This window comes from Chiloscyllium plagiosum, chromosome 14 (assembly GCF_004010195.1).
Source record: "Chiloscyllium plagiosum isolate BGI_BamShark_2017 chromosome 14, ASM401019v2, whole genome shotgun sequence".
Classification (NCBI taxonomy): domain Eukaryota; kingdom Metazoa; phylum Chordata; class Chondrichthyes; order Orectolobiformes; family Hemiscylliidae; genus Chiloscyllium; species Chiloscyllium plagiosum.
Genome location: NC_057723.1, coordinates 74,168,109 through 74,193,627, shown reverse-complemented (window position 1 = coordinate 74,193,627; position 25,519 = coordinate 74,168,109). Strand labels below are relative to the sequence as shown.

General features: G+C 42.5%; 1 protein-coding gene across 2 annotated transcripts in view; it reads left to right on the top strand.

The window, feature by feature from the left end:
- jakmip2 (janus kinase and microtubule interacting protein 2) overlaps positions 1–24,705 on the top strand; it is a 278,068-nt gene extending 253,363 nt beyond the window's left edge. The window contains exons 20-25 of one of the 2 annotated variants that reach the window (XM_043704012.1): positions 3,465–3,533; positions 5,398–5,475; positions 7,397–7,600; positions 13,896–13,961; positions 14,534–14,608; positions 20,700–20,782. In XM_043704012.1, coding sequence (XP_043559947.1) covers positions 3,465–3,533; positions 5,398–5,475; positions 7,397–7,600; positions 13,896–13,961; positions 14,534–14,584 — 468 coding nt within the window. In that variant the 3' untranslated portion in view covers positions 14,585–14,608; positions 20,700–20,782. Of the gene's footprint in view, positions 1–3,464; positions 3,534–5,397; positions 5,476–7,396; positions 7,601–13,895; positions 13,962–14,533; positions 14,609–20,699 lie in introns of both variants that reach the window. The other variant, XM_043704011.1, reaches the window with a different exon arrangement.
- Positions 24,706–25,519: the final 814 nt, after the last annotated feature.

The window sequence follows — 25,519 nt, the reverse complement described above, 5'->3', positions numbered from 1 at the left end:
TGATGTTTTAAAAATATCATTTTATTATACTTAATGCTTACAAAATATTTTAAAAAACACTTTGACTTTCACACACTTGCTTAAAGTTCACATGATTCCATTTTTTATAGAGTGGGGACAATAGATTAAGTAATTTAGAGTCTTGTAAAACTAAACAGGTATCTATAACGCTATGACTTAGCTGTCTTAGGCTGAATTTGTTGCTGCTTTCACTCACTGGCTTGAACTATCTTTAACATTTTTCTCCATGGTACTCCGAGAATTAAAATCAACAGCTTGGGTTCAAGACTTAAAACCTGGATGGAGAGATAGAGAGAGAGAGAGAAAAGGAACCAATCATGGTATTGTTATATCGCCAGAGCTACTGCTTGTCTACTTCTGCAGAGGAAGCAGATGCTTAAAGCACTCAAGGGTAGCATTTCAAATGACCTTAGGCCATCAGGAACAGCTCCTTCCCTGTCGTTATTAGACCGAGGAATGGATTCTCTAACTTCAAATAATGCTGATCTTGCTAATGTTGATCTTGCCAAGAGAACACCCCGTGCAATGTCACCTGTGTGCCCTAAGTTTTTTTTTCCCCATTCTATGATCTATATGCCCTTGCTTACTATGATCTGCCTGTACTGCTCAGAAACAAAGCTTTTCACTGTACTTATGTACACGTGACAATAAATCAAATCAAATCCGGAACACTACTAAATCTGGTGTGACCTTCCCCTTGTTGACTCGTAGGCAGACAGTTTCAGAGAACCTACCTGGCACTGCTCTAGAAATTCTGACATTGACTCGTCGGCTTTATTTCAATCTGTATGCAAATTTGACTTTCCCCTAACAATCACTTTGCAGCATATTGATTAATCTGAGCATTTGTATGAGCGATCATTTCACAGTAATTGCTTTGCCGCCTTGCATGGCTCCTACACTCTTAAGTCCATTTCTATGTCTTTATTCAGCCCATAAAGACTACACTGACTGCTTACTTTATTACATTATTTATATGTGGAACATGGATGTCACTGGTCAGATCAATATTGATTGCCCATCCTGAGTTGCTGTTGAGAAGGTGGTGGTTTAGTTGCATTCTTGAACCACTAAAGTCCACATGCTGTTGGGTAGACCCATAATGTCCGTAGGGAAGGAATTCCAGGATTTTAACCCATGATGCTAAAGGAACAGTAATATCTTCCCAAGCCAGAATGGTGAATGACTTGGAGGGAAACTTGCAGGTGTTGTCCTTCTGGATGGAACTGGTCATGGGTTTGGAAGGTGATGTTGAAGGATCTTTGCTGAATCTCTGCATTGTTGGAGGGAGTGGATGGTTTGTCCTGGATGGTGTCAAGCTTCTTGAGTGTTGTTGGGGCTATACCCATCCAGGAGAGTATTCCATCACACCCCTGGCTCATGACATGTAAGTGGTGGACAGGCTTTAGGGTAAATTACCTGCTGCAGGATTCTCAGCCTTTTATCTGCTCTTGTAGCCACTATGTTTATTGGCTAAGTCCAGTTGAGTTTCTGTTCATGTATACTCAAGGATGTGATGGCAGGGGATTCAGTAACATATTAGTAGTAGTTTGATTGTCTCTTATTGGTGATGGTCATTATCTGTCCTTTTTGTGGCATGAATGTTACTTACCACTAGCTAGCCCAAGCCTGGATCTTATCCTGATCTTGTTGCATTTGAATATGGACTGTTTCAGTATTTGAGGAGTCACAGATGGTTCTGAACATTGTGCAAACATTGGCCAACTTCTGACCTTATGAAGGAAAGAAGGTCTTTGATGAAGCAGCTCATGATGGTTGGGCCTAGGACACTACTCTGAGGTACTCCTACAGAGATGTCCTGGAACTGAGGTGACTGAACTCCAAAAACGCCAACCATCCTCTAATATGCCATGTTTGACTCCAACCAGCAGAAAGTTTGCCTCAACCCCAGTTCTCATTGGTCTAGTTTTGCTTTGGCCCCTTGATGCTACACTCGGTCAAATGCAGCCTTGATGTTTTTGTAATGTAGTGTCTTCTTATTGTATTGATTTAATCTTTAATCATAAAGATTACTTGTTCCACTCTATCATTTTCCCGATCATTCCTGTTCACCTTATAATCATGTGTATTTGGTTCCTAGTCCTGACTGACTTGACACCCTGTCTCTGTATGGGGTGGCATGGTGGCTCAGTGATTAGCACTGCTGCCTCACAGCACCAGGGTTCAATTCCCACTTTGGGTGACTGTCTGTGTGGAGTTTGCACATTCTCCCCGTGTCTGCGTGGGATTCCTCCCACAATCCAAAGATGTGCTGGTCAGGTGAATTGGCCATGCTAAATTGCCCATAGTGTTAGTCGGGGGTAAATATAGGGTAGGGGAGTGGGTCTGGATGGGTTACTCTTTGGACAGTGGGTGTGGACTTGTTGGGCCGAAGGGCCTGTTTCCATACTGTAGATAATCTAATCTAATGGTTACCATCACAAACCCTCCATGCTGCAATTGTTCTGTATAGTTTATGCATTTGGAGTTGAAAATAAATAGTACTTCTATCCCTATTAGGGCCTAATTCCCCCCAGAATCATCTCCTAGCTTCAGCTCTCTGTTAATACTACGTGCAAATAGTCTCTGTGGCCCATTCTGTGTTTGGAGCTCCCTGGGATGTACCTAGGAGCAGCAGATAGAATAGCCAGCTATCAGGGGCAACAGAGATCTGATTATCTTATGCTGGTTTTGTGATGAAGCACTATCTTAAGGAGCAGATTGAACCTGGAGATCTCTTGGGGTGCACAATGGCGACAATATATCATATTATGTCTGCGTACACTGTGCATTACTATTTCAATAAAGTTGACAATGGTCACATATCATCAACAGCATGAGGCAATGAATTATCCTTTATGCATCCAGTGTTTCTCAATCACAATTGGACCTGGGTCTGTATAATCTAGTTATAGTCCTTAGATAGCTATGAACTTCATTCGAAGTTACCTTTGGACTTTACACATGGATAATCATGTGTTATACAACTTTATTTTAGCTATAAACCAGGTTGGGATCTGTTGTTTCCCAATAGAATGATTTACGGATCCCTTCCGAGCGTGATGTTAAACATTTTACATACCGCACAAAGCCTGAATTAAACACTGTTTAATCATAGTATCACACCATCTAGCTTTAAGAAAATTATCTGCAGGTGAATGATCGGTTATTGCCAAACAAAACCTAAGATATAACCAAATTTGTTAAAACTTGGAACAGCAACTTTGGACCCCTTGCTTTGGATTTTCCAAACAAGTTCAGTTTTGTTTTTTGTTCCATGCAAAATAGGCCAGTAAATCAAGTCATGGAATAAGGAGATGTAAAATAAATTATTTGAAAGCTTACTTCAAGGTCTTGATAATCTGAATGTGCTGACTACAGAGTGTGGGCTTGTTTTGTGAATTGGGATTAATGTAAAATGTACTGCTTTTCTCATTTTCTAGTGGCTACAGCAGATTGAAGGTACAGAGGCTGCACTGCACCAGAAGATGATAGATTTGGAGATTGAGATGGTACGGAATGCAATTCTTACTCAGATTCAATGAACAACTTGAAATTCTGCTGTGATTTTGCCACTTGCTAATCTTTAAGTGTTCTGTGGAAGACACAATAATTCAAAGACTCCTTGACACAGTTTAGGGTTAGGTGGACGGGGTGTGGGTTCCTTTTACTGCTTCTATGGCTGAGTTTTTGTCTGTGTGTGTGTGAGAGTGAGAAAGAGAGAAAGAGAACTACTTCTTGGGGAATGACAAATTAATCTTCCTTAACTCATTGAGTATAAGTTTCTTTGGTAACAGGCAATGGCCGGCCCCACTGAACTCATCACCTGAGCCCTTTATAAAACAGTCCCACGGCCCTCTTGTAGTGCCGTGATAGTGTCCCTATCCCTGGCCTGAATTGAAGACCTACCTGCTCTAGAGGTATGTAATAGCAACTCTGGACATGTTGATTCAGAAATGGGTTAAATAAATAAAATATTACCATGGCGATTTGGTGAGGGGAAAATAGTTCAGTTTTGTGTGATAACGTTTCTTGGTGTTAAAAAGACATACCAAGGGAACTATGTGTCCCAGGCGAGCCTCTATCTGTCATGGCATGAATGGAGGGGTGTGGATCTCATAGAGACTTATAAAATTGGAACAGGACTAGACAGGGTAGATGCAGGAAGGGTGTTCCCAATGGTGGGTGTCACCAGAACCAGGGGATTCAGGGTGGACCACTTAGAACAGAGATGAGGAGATATTTCTTCACCCAAAACGTGGTGAGCCTGTGGAGTTCATTACCACAGGAAGGAGTTGATGCCAAAATATTGAATGTATTCAAGAGGCGGCTAGATACAGCATTTGGGGTGAATGGGACCAAAGGTTATGGGAGAGGGCAGGATTAGGCCATTGAATTGAACAATCAGCCACCACTAAGATGAATGCCAGAGCAGGCTCAAAGGGCTGAATGGCCTCCTGCTGTTCCACCTTTCTATGAGTGGTGGCTCTGTTTTGGTGTCCAACAATAAAAGATGTCCATTTCTAATCTGGTTTCCTGAGGTATTATAATGTAGGTATTTTCTGGAGTGACAGATCTCCCTGCCCTGACTGGGGTGGACCTTGTCCGCGAATGGCCACTCACCTTGTGGTTATTTGGAACTGAGTCTAGCCTCGGCTTCACTGAGCACTTCTTTTTCTCCTCAAAACTTACCAGGTACTCCATCAGGGTGGTGTGTGTTGCATGATGATGGCCAGAAGTAGGAATCCTGGGCTTTTACCCTCCTCTGTTCCACCACTACTACTGCTTTTGCTCACCCTAATGTACCTTGGCTAGTACCAATCCCAATTGAACAGATGGTGCCTGTATGCCTGGTGATGTCCACTTATATTCCACCCTTTGTTGATAGGCCTGGCCATATTGCTTTCACCATGGCAGACATTGTTAAAAACTTGGGGCTACCCCATTGTAAGTCAATTAAACCTCTAGTTGACCTCTGGGTCCCACCATTATCTTTGGCTGTATCCATGGAGAGAGAACGAGCTAATATTTCGAGTCAAGATGACTCTTCATCAGAAGAACTCAGGTCTCTGATGAAGAGTAATCTAGACTCGAAATGTTAGCTTGCTCTCCATGGATGCTGCCTGACCTGCTGTGATCTCCAGCATTTGTTGTTTTCAGTACAGAATCCAGCGTCGGCAGTAATTAGCTCCTATCTTTGGTTGTTTGCCAAAGGAAGAGGCTGCTGTCTGGAAAACTTGAAGATGACCTGAATGAGCAGAAGAGCTTTAAACCTATTTTCCCAGGACATATGGGGATGCAATGGAGCAATCATGTTGCTACAAAATGTTCTGGAGCAACAGAACTTAATAAATGTCATTTTTACTTTTCTTGCAGGATATGTTTTGCAAACAAAAAGGTTACCTGGAGGAAGAGTTAGATTATAGGAAACAAGCCCTGGATCAAGCATACATGGTAAATAACTTCAGTATACATTGCCCAGAAGTGTCAATTATCTATTGTTCTATATTAAAAGGATTTTCATTTCTACAGAGATCTTATTATAATATCTATGAGTGTGTTCACTACAGTATACAGAGTTCTTATAATACCTAGAAGCGTATTCACTACTCTACACCATCTTCTTTTCTGGAAAAATATTTACCTGTATGTCGTCCCATTCAGGTCTTCTTAAAACTGAATAAAAGGTTTCCCACATCTGAATTTTCTAAGCTCAAACTGTTAGCTGTAATCACAAAATCAAATCAAGGTATTTCAACATTATCTCTCTTCTATTGAAAAACCCCACAATACAAACAAAATTCCATTAACATGGGGTTCAAGTACATAATTCTTTTGAAGTTTGCATTATATGTAGACTGGATGTTTAAGAAGGTATTTAGTATGCTTGCCTTCATTCCTCAAATGTTTGAGTAACAGAATTGGGATGTCATGTTGAGGTTGTACAGGACATTGATGAGACCTCTTCTGGAATACTGTGTGCAGTTCTGGTCGCCCTGTTATATGAAGGATACTTTCAAGCTGGAGAAAGTTCAGGAAAGGGTTACCAGGATGTGGCCAAGAATGGAAGTTTTGCGTTATGGGGAGAGGCCGGATAGGCTGGGACTTTTTTCACTGGAGCGTGGGAGGTTGAGGGGTGACCTTATAGTGGTCTTTAAAATCATGAGGGGCATGGGTAGTGAGAGTTGCCTGTTGTCTTTTCCCTGTGGTTAGGGATTTCAAGATTAGGGACATTTTTTAAGGTGAGAGGAGAAAGATTTCAAAAGGAAGCAGGGGCAACTTCTTTATACAGAGAGTGGTTCATTGTTGTGGTTCTGTTCGCCGAGCTGGGAATTTGTGTTGCAGACGTTTCGTCCCCTGTCTAGGTGACATCCTCAGTGCTTGGGAGCCTCCTGTGAAGCGCTTCTGTGATGTTTCCTTTGGCATTTATAGTGATTTGTATCTGTTCATATGTGAACAGTGGTTCATGTGTGGAATGAACTTCTAGACAAAGTTGTAGATGCAGGTATAGTTGCAATGTTTAAAAGACATTTGGATAAGTACATGAATAGGAAATGTTTGGAGGGATCTGTGCCAAGTGCAGGCAGGTGGGACTAGTTTAGTTTAGAATCAAGGTCAGTATGGACTAATTGTACTGATGGGTCTGATTCCATGCTGTATGACTCTAAACCCAGGAGGCCTTCAAGCAAGTACACTCTAACACCAACTGGTTTAAAGTCATAGTTCTGTAAAGACTGACTTAGTTAACTATTAAACATCTTCACACAAAAAAACCAAAACCCTTATGCCACTAGTTTGAAATCCACAATCTAAAATCAAAGATGACTAAATGGAAATCGCACAACTTTCATCACAGTACAGAAAACATAACCAACCTATGGAAAGGCATAGCCATTGAAAGTCTGCACAAACATTGGCCAAGCACAAAATTGGGCTCAACTTTGACAGTCCCCAATAACAAAATTCTCCGATGATATTCACTTATTAGACTGGTACATGAAGGACGGTTGGTTCAGTGAGATACCAGGGACCTCTTGCTGAGGTCAGGAAATACAAAAGAAGACATCATAATAGGAAATGTTTGGAGGGGTATGGGCCAAGTGCAGGCAGGTGGGCCTTGTTTAATTCAGAATTATGGTCAGCATGGACTGCTTGTACCAGTGAGTCTGATTCAGAGACACATATGCACCACCCTCTGCATGAAGAAGTTGTCCCAGTGACCTAAGGGCCAATGAGGTGTACAAATCTGCTTTGGTCAGGAAATTCTGTGTCAACACTCTTTCTCCGTTCCCCACCGCCCCTTGCAACTTTCAGTCCTTTTGCAAATTGTTTTGCTTTCCTTTGATGTTTTCATGTTGTAAACTTGTTATTTCAGCATATCCAGGAGCTGGAGGCTACCCTGTACAATGCATTACAGCAGGACACAGTCATCAAACTGGGGGAGTCACTGACTGAGAAGCAGAAGGATGACTTGCGAATTGCCGTGGAGAAATTGAGACGTCAGATGCTCAGGAAGAGCAGGGAGTATGACTGCCAAATCCTGCAGGAGAGGATGGAGCTCCTGCAACAAGCACATCAGGTATGGGTTTGAATAAATAGTCTGCTTCCCAACCTCCACCAATTCACACAACGGATCTATTGGTGTGAGGAGAAATGTCAGAACTCGGGAGGAGATTAACCCACTGGTTTTACAATGTACTTAAGTTTCTATAAGTTGCACCAGAAATTAGGTAAAACGTGTATCCACTTCAGTTAATGTGCAGTCATTTGCAAAGACCTGTATGTCCTCAGCATCTTGCATAACCTTGGGATGGCCCAGAAGACTGCACAGTTCGTGGATCACTTTTTGAAACATAATCTCTGTTGCAATGGAGGAATTTCCAAGCTCCCACCAACAATGATTAAGCACCCCAAGTGGTGCATCGTCGTGATGTTGGTTGAGGGATAGATGTTGGCCAAAGCCGCTCTGCTGTTCTTCAGAAAGGGCTGAGGAGTTGGAGGTGGAATTTAATTTAGATAAACGTGAGCTGCTGCATTTTGGAAAGGCAAATCAGAGCAGGACTTATCCACTTCATGGTAAGGTCCTGGGGGGTGTTGCTGAACAAAGAGTGCAGGTTCATAGTTCCTTGAAAGTGGAGTCACAGAGAGTGAATAAAAGCATTTTGTATGCTTGCCTTTATTGGTCAGTGCATTGAGCATAAAAGTTAGGAAGTCATGTTGGGGGCTGTCCAGGACATTGGTTTGGCCACTTTGGAATACTATGTTCAGTTCTGATCTTCCTGCTATGGGAAATGGTAAACTTGAAAAGGTTCAGAACAGAATTACAAGGATGTTGCCAGGATTAGAGGGTTTGAACTATAGGGAGAGGCTGAATAGACTGGAGCTGTTTTCCCTGGAGCATCAGAGGCAGAGGGGTGACCTTATAGAGGTTTAAAAATCATGAGGGTGCATGGATAGGGTGAATAGTTAGGATCTTTACCCCAGTGTGGGGGAGTCCAGAACTAGAAGGCATAGGTTTAAGGTGAGAGGGGAAAGATATAAAAGGGACCTAAGGGTGGTTTTCATGCAGAGGGTGGTGCAAATATGGAATGAGCTGCCAGAGGAAGTGGTGGAGGCTGGTACAATTACAGCATTTAAAAGTATCTGGGTGGGTATATGAATAGGAAGGGTTGAGAAGGACATGGGCTAAGTGCTGGCAAATGGTACAAGATTAATTTAGGATACCTGGTCGGCATGGACGAGTTGGACCGAAGGGTCTGTTCCATGCTGTACCTCTCTATGACTCTGTGTCTAAGAGCGTGATTAGCCTTGCTGTCACACCGGGTAAAAACAATGACTGCAGATGCTGGAAATCAGATTCTGGATTAGTGGTGCTGGAAGAGCACAGCAGTTCAGGCAGCATCCGAGGACAGGCAAAATCCGAGGACAGGCAAATTCGACGTTTCGGGCAAAAGCCCTTCATCAGTAAGAAAGGCAGAGAGCCTGAAGCGTGGAGAGATAAGATAGATCCACTGCAGTTGTGAAGATTAAGAAGGTGATTCAAAGGTGAGGGTACACCTGTGGCTGTCACTGGAAAAGACTATGGTAGCCATTTCTCATAATGAGACACACCAATTCAGGTGATTCTTGGAGTAACGTTGAGTCCAGATAAGTTATTGAAGTTGCAGTTCGGCCTGTTCTGGAGTTGGACTTGAAATATTTCACCTCTGGATTCGGGTATGTAATGACGAAGGGCTGTTTCATTTTCGTAGTGATGCACAAATGGCACTGAACTCAGGAAGGACACAAACCTTTCATGAACCCTCATGAACCCCACCCTCTGTGATCCTGACAGCTATAATAAAATCATGATAAGTCAAATCGTTGGGGACCTGCCCACAAATTTATGCTAAGCGGATTTCAAGAAATCCAGGGGCTCCCTATGATAGTTAACTTTGCCTACAAACACACACGCTCGTAAAATCCAAATGAAAGTACAGTGATGCGGTAAGTATATAAAAGTGTCTCTTTATTTTCAACTTGTCCACACCTTATAATGGTCTGACCTCATACAGTAAAAGGCATTGTAAAATGTTGGATGTTAGATCAGAAGAAACTTAGTGATCTTTCATCGCTTAGTGTGATGCCTTCAGATGAGTGCTGTTTAGCCACCGTATTTTCAATGTAAACATCTTTTCCATGTTCTCATGCTGCAGTGCACAGCCCCAGAGCATGGTCCATGCTGTTTTGTGGCTTTAGAGAGGATGAGCAGAAGAGCATTTGTTGGACATATCAGTTGTTACTTGTGCGGTCTCACAGAGCGATCTCTGTCAAATGAAGGCTTTCCCACATATCATCTTGTCATGTGGCCAAACGCCTTCCTGTTTGGTTGGCATGGTTACATGCAGGTTCGACCAATCTGGAGTTACTAGTTTGGAACTTCGTCAGTTGTCATGGGCCTCTGTCTATTGGTCTTCCTATTCCTCTAGTGGGATTAGCTGACAACTTTTCCATAACTGAAATCACAGCTTATCCGAATTTGCTTCACCCTAATTTCACTGCAGTGTGTTCCAGCCTTTCGGTGTTCCTCCTGCTGGCCATTTGAAAATTCATTAACTTGCTGCCCATTGTCCTAGTGCACTCTGGCAAGCAATTAATTGGAGCTGCGTGTATTTTTGCAGTTCTCTCCTCCTGCTCTCCCTTTGAAAATCTGTTCGTGTTTCGAACACATCATAAGCCAATGACGTCTTCCCAATGTGTAAATTTTCTGGACCCCTCCCGCTGTCTAACACCTCTGCCATAGGCAATAAAAAACTCTGCCTATGCTGTTGGGTTACAGATGCCTGTGTAAAGTGAAAATACACTGTGCATCCAGAACTGTCCCCGGCCACGGCCCAAGACAATAATATCTGAACAGCGTTTATTTCAAATCCATACAAATAACCGTTGAACGTACTGGAAACTAGCTATGTTGAAATAAGGGCTGCTGTCAAGATTGTGTACAATTAATTTGGTTTTATTTACAGTAGCATACTTTAAGCAAAGCCTATTAAAAAACCTAGTAAAATGAATTGGAATCGACAGTGTGACGCTAATGCTAAGAGGCAGTAAACTGGTGTGATGGGTTTGATTCTATTCTGAATGCGATGTGTGCTGTCTCTTTAAATAAGCAAACCATATGAGGGATTTCTGCACACTCTCTTTAAATAAACAAATAGTGCGAGGGATTTGCATACCTGCCAATTTAGAATCCATGCAGTGAGCCGTTTCCCAGCAGAGTCTTGAATCCTTTGGCTATCCTTCTGTGGTGTCTGCCTGGAGTATAGCACTTGTGCTTTGAGCCCCTGAGCAGAATGCCATGTTGCTGCCAACAATAAGATTTTATGAGAAAAACATGGGTCAGATTGTAAATGTAATTGGTGAAACATAGTTGCATTTGTGAGCAACAACTGGGCCTGGAAAAGAATTTTCTTTAAAATCCTAAATACGATAAGCTAGTGGCAATAAGTAGAATTTACCGACTCTGTGTTTGCTTCCTGGATACCATAAGCTGTTGCCTGATGTATTGCTATTAAATTGGTAAGTCATTTATTATTCTAGCTCCAGTAATGTTCGCAACATGGTCAACCTACCCATACCATCCATCACATTAAGGCTCATTATCAAAGGGGAGGCAATGGCCTAGTGACATTGTCACTGGACTGTTAATCCAGAGAGAAAGTGAGGGCTGCAGATGCTGGAGATCAGAGCTGAAAATGTGTTGCTGGAAAAGCGCAGCAGGTCAGGCAGCATTCAAGGAGCAGGAGAATCGACGTTTCAGGCATAAGCCCTTCTTTAGGAATCAGGAGGGTGTGCCAAGCAGGCTAAGATAAAAGGACTTGGGGGAGGGGCGTTGGGAATGCGATAGGTGGAAGGAGGTTAAGGTGAGGGTGATAGGCCGGAGAGGGGAGGTAACATTCTGGGAACCAGGTTTGAATCCTGCTGTGGCAAATGGTGGAATTTGAATTCAAAAAAAAATTTGCATTTAAACGATAAGCCCATTGTCAATTGTTGGAAAAACAACAATTCAGTAGTGTGTTTTAGGGAAGGAAATTGCCATCCTTACCTGGTCTGGCCTATATGTGGTTGACTCTCAATTGTCCTCTGGGCAATTAGGGATGGGCAATAAATGCTGCCCAACCAGTGACACCCTCATCGAATGAATGAAAAACAAAGACATTACAAAATGGTGTGGCAGTTGTGATGGGAGGATTGGGGGGAAATAAGTCAGCACAACAACCCAGATTGTTCTGTGGTTGTGAGACAGAATAAGATTTCTAAAGCCAGAATGGAAAGGAGAGCAATTAAGTGAAGTTAAACTGAGCCACAGCACTCTGAGAGGCTTTTTCCCTACTGCATTTTATCAAAAACACATTAATCATCCAGTTTCTACAGGAAAAACAATGAGGGATCAATGATAGTGGGTGTTACCCTCTCTGTATTCCATGTGTATATTCAGCGAATCCTCAAGGTGGGAGGAGGTTTGAATCTGCTGTAGGTGCAGTCTTGTGAATGGTGAATGGAACAAATAAGGTGTCAACACACAGGCCCTAATAGGCCAACTAAATGTACTGTGTTCTATCACTGTGAGAGTAATGTCCCTTTAAGAAATTGAACCCAAATACTTAAATGCCATCACATGACCAGGATCCATAGCCACTCTGCATTGTAGCAGCCTGGAGAAAGAATGTGATTGCCCTCTACTATTTTAACTGTGAATGAACCCACCAGAGATCAACGGAGTTTTGTGTATCTCCTTTGTGCTTTGTTTAGATCGCACAGCGATCGATACACTGAGTAGGCCATCAATGGAAGCTTAAATCCAAATCTTAAATGGAGACATAAAAACCGAAAGAGCCGCGGATACTGTAAATCAGAAACAAAAACAGAAATTACTGGAAAAACTCAGTAGGTTGGGCAGCGTCGGTGGAGGTAAATCAGAGTTAATGTTTCGGGTCAAGTGACTATTCTTCAGAGCTCCTGAGACAGTCTATTAATTTTGGACCCTTTGGCAGAGCAAGGGTCCAACGCTGTGTCTGACATTTTGAAAATCTCCTCCCCGTGGTTGTGACAGGAGTTGCAAAAAGCTGTCCTGAGGAGGAGGTTCTTCCTCAACAATGACCTCCTCCTCAGGAGCCGGAAATGATATCACCCACCTTAACAGACCTAGACACACAAAACAGAAAGCAGGACAGAACACCAGCGCTTCACCGGAGGCTCACTGATGATGTTACCTAGCATGGTGATGAAACATCTGAAAACAAACCTTTCAGCCCAGCAAGCAAACTTAAACCTGGATCTCCTGGCAGTTGTGACCCCTTTTGAAGTGTAGGTTTTACAGAAGTCTTCACTCTTCAAACTGTCTGGGCAGCTCCAGGCTCTGTTGATAGGGAGTTCTCAAAGCTGGAGAGCTTCCTGGTGGCCCTTCAGTCTCAGACACATTCCCACCATCCAGTGGGAATGTGATTACAGCTCAGCATCTAACTGGATCGTCAGATTACGTGCTGAGTGATGCACTAAAGCTTGGGGCATCTGTTGCCAGGATGCAGTGGAGAAAGACTACCGTCTTACGTCCTTTGGCCAAGGTACAATGGGGGTCTGTTCAAATATTGAATCCTCCTGGTGCCTCAGATGTGTGTAAGTATAGTCTTGTATAAGTTAGAAGTGTCTTGGGTTTGTTTGTTGGAACTGTAGGGAAAGTCAAACTCCAATATTTTGTTTGTTTCCACATGCAGAGAATGTACAGATCCGAACTGCTTTAGTGACTACGTATGCATATAAAGACTATTTTTGAAATTAAAATAAATAAACCCTCAGCCTCTTTCTCAGGCGCGCGTGGTATCACAGAGCCAACAGGTTCAATGATACAGATGAATGTGTTTCTGAGGCACAGGTGGTCAGATTGTTATGCAGAGAAAGTGGGGTTAAAAGGAGCAGAGTAATGAGCCATTTCCTGTTCACAAGAGTCCATTTTACAACATTAATATTACAGCTGGTATTAGACCAGTTCTCAAACTGGAATGAAATATCCCTCCACACCTCCAAAGATACTCAGAATCATATTTACTCTGAAACACAGTAATTGAAACTTTCAATTTCATCTGAATTCATGAAGTGTGCTGCCTACATCGAGTATTCTATGCTCAGCTACCTTTCAGATGTCCAAGAATAGAAGCAACACACTTGATGATGAGAATACGGCAATCATTATTGTAAATACAAGAAATGTGCATCTTTTGTTGCAATGCTGGGAAAAGAGGTTTTGTTGGGTGAGTAACGTTGACCTGTTGTCGTAGGGGTACAGTGGTATTAGGGTAGCTCCCCCAGCTTCACTCGGTGTGTGTGTTGTTTTTCAGAGGATACGGGATCTGGAAGATAAAACTGATGTTCAGAAACGGCAAATCAAAGATCTGGAGGAAAAGGTGAGTTTATGAATCTGCTACCCGCCGTTGACTCTTTCCTCACCTTACTGTCTGAAATCAGTGTTCCCCAAGTGTTAGAAACTCACTTGGAGATTGCAACTGGCCTTGCTGGGGCTATTGAGCATTATCCATAGAGAGTCCTGTGTAGCCCTGCTAACGTCTGCATCTGAATTCATGAAATGTGCTGCTTACATCGAGTATTCTATGCTCAGTTACCTTTCAGATGTCCAAGAATGGAAGCAACACACTTTAATATGACAACATAGTGTGGATGATAAGAATACCAAAATAGGTGTGATAATAGATAGTGTATTTAAGAACGCGGGAATGTACCTACTTCAATGTCCCTGATTGGTTTGCCCAACAACTTGTCGAGTGGTGTTCTCATATTCTTTGGACACTTGATCTACCAGTAGGAGGGAAAGCATGTGGTATTTGTGAGGAAGAATAACCTCAATGTTGTGCATTGTGTCTGTGTCAATTGTTCCATGCATGCTGCTTGCATCATAACACTACTTGTTCTAAACATTTTGCTCTTCTCTCTGTCTTTCCATTTTCTTTTCCGTTTGCAGTTTCTGTTTTTATTTCTGTTTTTCTCCCTTGCCTTTATCCTTTGGCCTTGATGTCAATGAGACTTCCTGATGAAGGTAAGTGACTCTATGATAAGTCCTTTTGTTGATATTGGATGTGTGAATCACTATGAAAGTGAACTGAATGACTTAACAGTTTTCTTTTTGCCCTCCTTAAATTTTGCTCTTTCACTCTCCATTCAGACAGATAGGTGCACTGGGTCTTTTCAAGATGCTTTAAGCCACCTCCAACTTTATGAAAAAGGCTAACTGGCCTTCATTCCTTATGGACGAGGATGTGGTCTCTGCTTTTTTACTCCTAGTATCAGAGAGGAGGTGAAAAGCCCTCAATCCAATGCAACAGCCTCAACAATGCCCATAAACAATGGAGGGTTGTGGCCTAAATTCAACATCATCACTACAGTCCCTTTGTTATATTCACTCATGGACCATGGGTGTTGCTGGCTGGGCCAACAGATTGAATAATGCATGCAGTGTGGAAGCAGGCTATTTGGCCCATCAGGCCTACACTGCCCCTCTTAGGACGATCCTACCCAGCCCCACCCCCACTTACCCCATCACACTGTATTTTCCATGGCTAATCCACCTAGCGTGAACAACCCTGGACACAACAGGGCAATTTAGTATGGCCAATCCACCCTAGCCTGTACACTATGGGCAATTCAGCATGGCTAATCTATCTACCATGCTCACTACGGGGCAATTCAGCATGGCAAAACTGCATATCTTTAGACTGTGAGGAAACCCATGCAGACACGGGGAGAATGTGCAAACTCCACACAGACCATCACCTGAGAGTGCGATCGAACCCAGGTCCCTGGCACTGTGAGCCACCGTGTCACTTTCCCTAGTTGGCCTTGAGAACCTGAAGGTAAATTCATCTGCAAAACAACAAAACTGATTTATTTACATATTTCAAAAGCACACAGTTTAATACCAAATTAGAAACAGAATTAACGATTCGAGACAATGGTGAATTGGACAGTGAATATAATAGAATGCAAGAGCACTGTGCTTCCTGAGACATTGAGAATTTAAAACAGCTAATCAAGGTTTAGGTGATTCTGAAGGTTACACAACATTCCTGAGCCTCATTCTTTCCACTGGGAATTCAGAAGTATTTAGTCAACATGGAACAGTGGCTCAGTGGTTAGCACTGCTGCTTCACAGCACCAAGGACCCGGCTCTGATTCCACCCTTGGGTGACTGTCTGTGTAGAGTTTGCACATTCTCCTCATTTCTGTGTGGGTTTCCTCCGGTCACCTCCCACAGTCCAAAGATGAAGTAGCCATGCTAAATTGTTTAGGGGTGTACAGGTCAGGTGCATAAATTACGGAGATGGGTGGCTTACTCTTCAGAGGGTCAGTATGGGCTTGTTGGGCCAAATGGCCTTTTCCCACACTGGAGGGATTCTATGTTTCTCTTCAGAGACTAAAAGCATGGGACTAAGTCTATAATGCGATGGATTTCACAGCCTATTCAGGGTTCAAATTTGATGGCAGATGGCCTATTCTCATTCTGTAATTTCTACCATTCCTAACTTATAAAATCCATCACTGAACATGGACACGTCAACCATCTGAAATACCAGGGCGGTGTCATATTCTAGTCAAATTGATTTAAACACGAATTTCCTAGCCACATATTGGACTATGAGTATCCAGTTCTGAATTGCCTCAGCAAAGGCCTGAGAAACAAAATGCTGTTTGACTGCTGGGGCCAGTAAATCTAAACATGTTTAAAAGAAGCCGTATTCAGTATCTATGACTGACATGCATTCGGTCCGATGGATATGTTTTCTTAGAAATAGAAACAGTTGAATAAAGTACATTTGACCTCAGTGGTATTGTTTTTGTCCAATGTTTCCCTCCCCCTCTGCCCTGAAGAAGTTTCCTCACTGGGCTATGATTTGTGAGCAGTGATTATTCCCAAGGATCTTAACCAAGAGGCCATTGTTCAGATGTGACCTTTGACTGGCATTGGACTATGAAATGTGTCAAGCTGAAAACTTGAGTTACAGTAGGTTATTGGGACTGTGCTGTTGCAGTTGATGTGCAATCACAAGAGGTGAAAGATCTGACAACTTCCCCTTTCCCACCTCTGGCAGTGGTCAAATTCCCAGTTGCAATCAACAGACCAGAGATAAACTTTGATTCTTTCTGCTCCATGTGGCTTAGAGTCAAGTATTTCACCTCTGAAGTCATTATAACATTTTTGTAGAAGTGGGGCTGATAAAAATCATATTCTAATTATGTGAAAAGGGTATATTTTTCCATGTCCTTTGTGTAATCAGATTACACACATTTCATTCTTTGCTGTCTTTTCTTCTCTATATTTCACGACACTAAATTTAAATGAGCTTAATAAAGTTAACTAACCTAAATACATTTGATCTGATGTTCTTGACTAAATGTACCAGCATCGAGACTCAAGCTCCCTCTGCATTGAATAAGATCATGGCAGGTCTGACTGTAACCTTAACTTCAGTATCCTATCTATCCCCATTCCCTTTGAATTCTTGTCAATGAAGACTCAACCTTAACTCAACCTCAGACATATTTAATGACCCTGCCCCCACTGCAGCGTGGGGAACAGTATTATCAAAGATTGTTAAACGGACACTTTTGGTCAGCTTAATGTGAATTTTAATGTAAGATTGGTTAACATGGTAGGTGAGAGTCTCTGCTTGGACAAATCTGTTTACTGACTCAAACCCACTTCCAACTTGGCCATTTCACTGAGGCTGGAAAGTGGAGAGGCATTCAACCCAAGAGAGTCTGCCTCATAGTCACTGAGCTTTTCAACTTTAGTTATTACCAAGATCTCGGGTTTCTGAGATGTCGGGTTCTGAACATTGTGGTTCCTCCAAGGTAAGGACTTTGTGGATGTAAGAGGTAAGGCCTACACCCTTATCCTGCCCAACGCAAACGCTGCCTGAGGTACCTCTGTGATCAGGTCCACCTTCCATGTATTCCTCCACCCAAAAATACCTCCATTCCGTGCCCTGCTGTCACCCTGCCATCACCACCTCCCCTCCCCAACTGAGATCTATGCCTCCTTCAGTCATGTTCTTCAATATCCTCCTTCACCCAATGATGCCAAACCCCCTCCCCCTCCCTCAACACTCCCATTGGACTCCGATTTCCGTGTAGGGCTATTGATCTATGTCTGGGCCTCCGGGTAGGATTCTGATCCCCAGTGCCATTGACAGCTGTAGAATATGAATTAATGTTGGGGTCATTTGGACCGTCCTGCTCTCTTTGAATCATGACCACTAACATTTCTGCTCATTGTGTCTTGGTGAACTGAGGAAATCCTTTTCTCATCCTGCACCTTCTTTACTTTTAACCTACTACAGACATGACAGGTTGGGAGGTGAATTTTCTTTCCCAGTGCAGCCAGCACATCATACTTTTCCTTAATTCCTACTTCACTACGAAATAAAGAAGAATCTTGATACATTTTTAAAGAATTTTGTTGAAATAAACACAATGATGGCAGTGACTTGGTGGATGGATAATGACTAGGCGGAGGTGGGTACTGCAGATGCTGGAGATTAGAGTCAAGGTTAGAGTAGTGCTGGAAAAGCACAGCAGATCAGGCAGCATCCGAGGAGCAGGAAAACTGATGTTTCAGGCAAAAGCCCTTCGTCAGGATGGATAATGACTGCTCACCACTTATCATACTCCTGTAATGTAAGATGATTACAGCAGATCTTCTGATCTACCAAGCCTGCTGTACCATTCAGTAAGATAATTCCGATCTGTTGCCATATCTCACTTCTTTATGAAATCCTAACCTCTCCCCCACCCCCAATAACCCTCGATTTCCTTGTGGATTAGAAATCTGCTTACTTCAGCCTTGAATGACCCAGCCTCTGCAGGTCTTCATGGAAGAAAATTCAAAAGAATATAGACTTCCTGGGAGTAAAACTCCTTCCTTAGAAGACCACTGAAGAAGGAAGATTAATAGAGATCTTAAAAGGGTATTCAAGATTACGCATGGTATTAAAGGATTAAAAAATTGTTTCCACTAACTGAAGAGATTGAAAATTGTAACTAGAATGAAGGAGAAACTTGGGAGAAATATTTTCAAACTTAGATATGTTAGACTGTGAAGACCCTACTGGAAGTAAGTATGAAGGCAGAGACTGTAATAATTTAAAAAGGGAATTTGTTAAGTCTATCAAAAGAGCTGAAGAATAGAATTTAAACAATGTGTAATATCAGATCCAACAGCCTAGAATCAGTTCTGATTCTATAACGTGACACTGTCAGGAGACATTCTGAAAATCGGAGCTTAATTCATACTTCAGATAAATTTGATTAAATTCTGAGTGTTCAGTATAACTTTTCACTTCTACAAATATGACCATGCAGCTATCCATTTTCCCTTTTGTGGCCGTTCCCAATAAGCAACCTTTTCTTTTAAAAAATAATTAAGAAGGGCCAGATTCACAAGTTGCTGCTCATGGTGAACCTAGCCCACGTTTTTCTGTTATCTTTAACTTGATACTTTCTAATGGAGGAGAAAGTCAGGACTGCAGTTGCTTGAGATCAGAGTCGAGAGTGTGGCGCTGGAAAAGCACAGCAGGTCAGGCAGCATCCGAGGAGCAGGAGAATCGATGTTTCTGTCCGTAATGTCGATTGTCCTGCTCCTCGGACACTGCCTGACCTGCTGTGCTTTTCCAGCACCACACTCTTGGCTCCTTTCTAATAGAGGCTGACCTGTAGAATGACTATAGAATTTTCTCCAGTGATTTAGTCGGTAGACAGTATGACCAGAAGTCTATTCTTCAGCTCTCCAATACCCTGCTTAGGAGCTGTTGTGAAAGGCAGGGATCAGTTTAGTAGATTTAACCCAATGTGGCTCGTTATGTGTTGACATCTGGTAGTTGTTGCAGGGTGTACCTGATCTTGATAAGTGTTGACAGTCCCTTGAGTTGAAAATGTTTATTTTGATCCTTGGTTGTTTAGAGAAGAGGGGTGTGACCAAATAGTTATTTATCTAGCTCAAAGCAAGGTGAGAATTTTCCTTTATCTGTCTCCCTTGCTATACTTAGGAAATCTCATATAAATAGTTTCACTGTCACATTGGAACACTGTACAAATGGCTGCTATTTTGACTAGTCTATTCCATGGCTGCAAACTGCAAACTTTTCAGGATCCAAATTTCAAATAAGCAAGCCAGATCTTAATAATGTGATGAATTCATCTTTCTGCCTATCAAATGCATACTTCCTGCTGTCTATAGCTGACATCTGAAATCTGGAGTAGCTTGTGATTATGTTTATGAGGGATGACCTTATAGAGGTTTATAACATCATGAGAGTCTTGGATGGGGTGAACCGTCAACATCTTTTTCCCGGGGTAGGGGAGTCCAAACCTAGAGGACATAGGTGTAAGGTGAGAGTGGAAACAATTGAAAGGGATCTAAGGGGCATATTTTTAATGCAGAGGGTGGTGTGTGTATGGAATGAGCTGTCAGAGGAAGTGGTAGAGGCTGGTATAGTTACAGCATTTAAAAGGCATATGAATGAGTGTGTGAATAGAAAGGGCTTGGAGGGATATGGGCCAAAAGCTGACAAATGGGACTAGATTAGTTTAGCATATCTGGATGAATTTCACTGAAGGATCTATTTCCATACTATACATCTCTGCAACTCGATAAATCTATCTCCACATTACCAATAACTGCTGAGGAGCGGAAATAAGGGCCACAGGTGTGCTATTTGTGACAAAAGAGCCCAGTGTTGGTTTTGTCAGATATGGTGGCACGGTGGCTCAGTGGTTAGCACTGCTGCCTCACAGGGCCAGGGAGCTGTGTTCAATTCCCACCTCAGGTGATTGTCTGTGTGGAGTTTGCATATTCTCCCTGTGTCTGTGTGGGTTTCTTCTGGGTGCTCCAGTTTCCTCCCATAGTCCAAAGATGTGCAGGTTAGGGTGGATTAACCATACTAAATTGCCCATAGTCAGGGGTTGATGTAGGGGAATGGGTCTGGGCGGGTTACTCTTTAAAGGGTTGGTGTGGACTTGATGGGCAGAATGGCCTGTTTCCATTCTGTAGGGAATCTAATCATGAGTTTCTTTGAATACCCTTAATTACAAATTGTACTTTAGTATTATGAGAAATCTTTTGCATCTTGCAGGGTACTGGATGGTGGAAATGCTTCCACAATAGTGAAGAGTTGACCTTGAATCATCCTTCAGCTAGGACTAATGGAAGTGAAGGAAAGCAGCCAAGATTATGCTTGACATCGTCTGCCTTCTTTGCCAGAACCACTACCCGAGAATCCTTTCGCTCGACTCTCCCTACTGAAGAAAGTCGCAAGCTACTGTACCTGCTGCATTTGACTGCATCTGCATCGCAAATCAAGAATATTTTGAAGCCAAACAATTCCACATTAATGGCAATGATACACAGAGAAGTGTCTTAGACAACGAACCAAAGTGAAGGAAAACAGCCTATCCCTGCTGTGCAGGGGAACATTAAAATATCAAACTCTCGCTGCATTCAGGACTCAACATGAAAAAAGACAAAGGGAATAATTTAGGATTACAAATTTGTAAGAAGATTTCTCAGAGAAAAACCCACGAGCAGTGAAGAAGCGTAGAAAAAGATAAACCATACAGGGGTAAAGAACATCACATAGAACTACAGGGATTCTATTCATTTCTTCAACGATGGTATCACTCATGAGGGCATTTCTTGACCGAGAAAAGGTGGAATAAGTCTTTTAGAAAGAAAGGCAGACTTTGTGAAGTTTGGGGATTGTATCTTACCTGAAGCTTACCTGAAGACCTAGTCATTGAGGAGCTGTGTTAACATGTATGTGAACTGTTGTGCAAGTTTACGATGACTCAAGATCTGTCAGTCTAAATCTTTCCCTCATAGCTACGAATATATTAGCTCATTCATTATTGTTTGTTGAAACAAGTGGACAAATGCACGGGGAAATCAAGGGTAAAACATGCCTTTCACCGCATTGCAGTGAGCTTGACCAATAACCTGCCATGGTCATCTTCATTGAGTTGAGTTATTTCTCCAGTTGAGTTATTTCTTTTCCCATATTTCTGAAGAGCATATACTTACTCTATTCATCCAAACCGTTTTCCGTATCACCGGTAATGGAGAGCATAATCACCACCGACAGATGCCTTTGCTGTTTTTATGAACTTTATTGAGTTGCACAAGCGGAGCTCACGGTTGGATAAAAAGTAAATTAATTCCACTTTGGTTCAACGTACTCTGCCATTCATGTGCTGAGTTAATTTTTGCTATCCACTAATCTGCGAGCCCACTACTTGATTGTTGCAATATCATTTTTATAATCCTTTACGTACGGGGGAACTATGTCATTCAGGAAACAGTGATCCTAAATAGGGCCCACCCATATGTATTCTCTCATGAGGGTGGTGTTTATACATGAATTGAGCAGTTTGTAGAGGTAAAATATCCAGATCTTAGAGAGACAACATGTCATAGTGACCCTGGTGGCGTTAGCCTGGGATATTAAGAACAGATGAATGCCTAGAAAACTGTAAAGATATAGGCAAAGTTATACTGAACTGGAGCGAGAGAGATTAGTGCAATGAGAGAAATGACTTTGTCACTCATGTATGTGAGAGCTTTTATTAAGGTACAACAGTTGTGGAAATGAAAGGCATGCTTTATATAGCTGTCCAGGATTCTACTAACAGTGGAAATTACCTCACTGTTTCCTGTTCATGTTGCACTTTGCTCCTCCTCTATGTTTTGAGATTTTCTTTTCTTAAGTCTCATTTTCTTGGTACACATGGTATTTCTAACCTATCTTTGGTTTGTTTCAATCTGCTTTTGTATCTTCGGTTTCATTTGAATCAAGCCATGGGATGTTCAGTAGGTCTAGTTGAGCTAATAGTGGAAACTAGGTCTTAAATGAAAGTATTTCTTGAGCACATGCAAACTGGGTATATTGAAAATGCAAGTGAAATACTTGACCCAGACCTTGGCTCTGAGGCATTGGATTGGAACGTACCTATTATCAATACTGCAATGAGATGATATGGTTTCATATGGCGGCAACTGATATTGAGGGCAAAGGACGTTAATGTAATTCAGAAACGGAAATTTATTCAAACACGCAAATGTAAAATCTGTTTTTCAAACATCTCTGCTCCAGACAGCTTGACGATGTATAACCCATTGTAATTGTGTAGACGATCTCAAATTGTTTGTGTTGGGATATCTGGTCGGCACGGACGGGTTGGACCGAAGGGTCTGCTTCCATGCTGTCCATCTCTATGACTCTATCAGAGGACCAGATATTTTTGATAGTAATGTCAGAGCACTCGCCCATCTCCAGTAACAGAGCTTTAGAAGTTTGTCCATTCTTGTTGTGCCAGAGAGGCTGATCTGAGGAGACTTATATGATTTTAACAGAGACAGCAATCATATTAGTGGACAGGATCAGGACTGTTGAATTGCTACTGTTTTGCTGATTATACAGCAGACAGTCCTTGCAATGTGCCCGAGTGTTGTGAAAGGGTAATTATGATGTGATGAGTGTTGTACTTTTGCACTCCTGCAGAAAGTGGGATGGGGGACTGGTCCTGTGCCGAAGTTTGCAGAAAGTGGATGCTCACAAAACCAGGATATGCAAAGGCCTTGCTCCTAGTGGAGTACTTCTGAAGTGTGGTCACTGTTATGATGTAAGGAAATGCGGCAGTCAATTTGCACGCAGCAATATCTCTCAAACGTCAGAGAGAACGACCTGACTTCAGGCTGCTTTTCGAGAGGTAAGCATTGGCTTACACACTGGGAAAATCTCCCTTTCTTGTCTTTGAAGAGCTCACTGTCCTTCCAAGAGGGCAGATGGGGTCTTGATTTAATCTAATTATTCATCTGATGGGTGTCACCCTCAGCAATTTAGCACTTTCCACTGATTTCGGGCCGTTATTTGAGGAAGAGCAGGAGAATCCTTCTGATGCAATAACTGACAATAGTCCCTCAACCAACTTCTATACCAACTGGTCATTACCTCGCTGCTATTTGGAAGAGCTTGTTATGTGCAAATTGGCTGCTGTAATTTCCTACAAAAAGTACTTAATTGCTTGTAAAGTCATTCTGAGGTTATAAAAGTTGCTAAAGAATCACAAATTCTTTATACTGGGTAACTTTTTATCTATTGTATCGTTTATTGTTGGGTAATGCATTGCTTAAACATTTTAATTTTTGAACTGAAACTTCTACTGTGCAATGACAGTCATAAAGGATATCGGTGATGAAGTATAAAGTCAACTGCATGAGAGAAGCAATTAAGGAAGTTAACGTGGTTTTATAAAATGGACTATTGTTCAGCAGTGGTGGTAAGGTATTGGCCCCAGACCGGGTACTCAGAAAGCACGTTTGTTGTCAAATTTCTACCCTTTTTCTCATCTTTTCCCCTCCTAGCTGATGTCATGGTGTCAGATGAGTCTTAGTTGTTCACAATCTTTCCCCAGCTCCTTGATGGACAGGTGCAAAAGGTAAAAACAATGACTGCAGATGCTGGAAAACAGATTCTGGATTAGTGGTGCTGGAAGAGCACAGCAATTCAGGCAGCATCCGAGGAGCAGGCAAAATCCGAGGACAGACACAATTGCAGCCATGCTAACTTGCTCCGTAGGTAGGTTAGCCAATGGGAAATGTACGGTTGCAGGGATAGGGGTAGGGATGGGGTGTGGGATGCTCTTTGGGTGGGTAGGTGTGGATTCAATGGGCTGAATGGCCTGCTTCTGCACTGTAGGGGATTCCATGATTGTATGAAACACTTATTGTTACCGCTGACCCACATCCCACTCAGACAGAAGCATGCCCAGGATTGTCAACTGCTTCCCAGAATTGCCGGTGTTCACTGGCACACTGCAAGGCCATCCTTTTTCTGGATCAGTGCAGCATCTACCTGAGAGGCAAATATGGGGTCTTGGTGTAATGATTCATCTGGCAGAGGTTCTACAGTGTGGCTCCGAGACGTTATGGGCGGCAAAGTGGCTCAGTGGTTAGCACTGCTGCTTCACAGCACCAGGGATTCAGGTCCAGTTCCACCCTCGGACGACCGTCTGTGTACAGTTTGCACATTCTCCCCATGTCTGCGTGGATTTCCTCCGGGTGCTCCAGTTTCCTCCCACAGTCTAAAGATGTGCAGGTTGGGTGAATTGGCCATACTAAACTGCCCATAGTGTTCAGGGATGTGTAGGTTAGGTGCATTAGTCAGGGGTAAATGTAGAGTAATAGGGTAGGGGAGTGTGTCTGGGTGGGTTGCTCTTCGGAAGGTCGGTGTTGCGTTGAATGGCCTATTTCCACACTGTAGGGATTCTTAAAATTCTTCTTAAAAAAAGAACGTTGGAGAATGAAATCTCGTTGGGGCATCGAAATAATTGTTTTTTTTTGTAATATTTTCCTTTATCAGTGTCTGGGTGGAGTTGTTTGAGATGGGATGGCATCTGACGTCTTTTTTGGGACTGCACCCAATTAGAGTTGGCAACCCTGGAAGATCTGCCTGAGATAGGAAATGTGGTAAAACACTTACAAAGAAAGGACACCTGATTTCATCCTCCAGCTGCTTCATCTTGGATTTGGGCACACACAAAAATGTTTAGCAATGGAACGTATGCTTCCAGAATCTATTAATGCCTTCCCCCTAATCCCACCGCCACCAGGTACATCCAATGGTGAAGAAGTTAATACATTCAGCAGGAGAAGGGCTCATGTGGCACAGTGGTAGTGTCCCTACCTCAGAGGCAGGAGGCCCAAGTTTCAAGACCCATCTGGTGTGAAATAGCATCTCTGATCTGATTGGTGAGGAACCACCCACACTCAGAAGAAGTTGGGTCAACGACAAAAACTTGAACAAGGATGTGATTTCGCAAAACTCACTTAAGTCATTACAATGATAGCTTGCAGACACTCTACCACAGATCCCCTGAATAATATCTGAGGGGTCTTTGA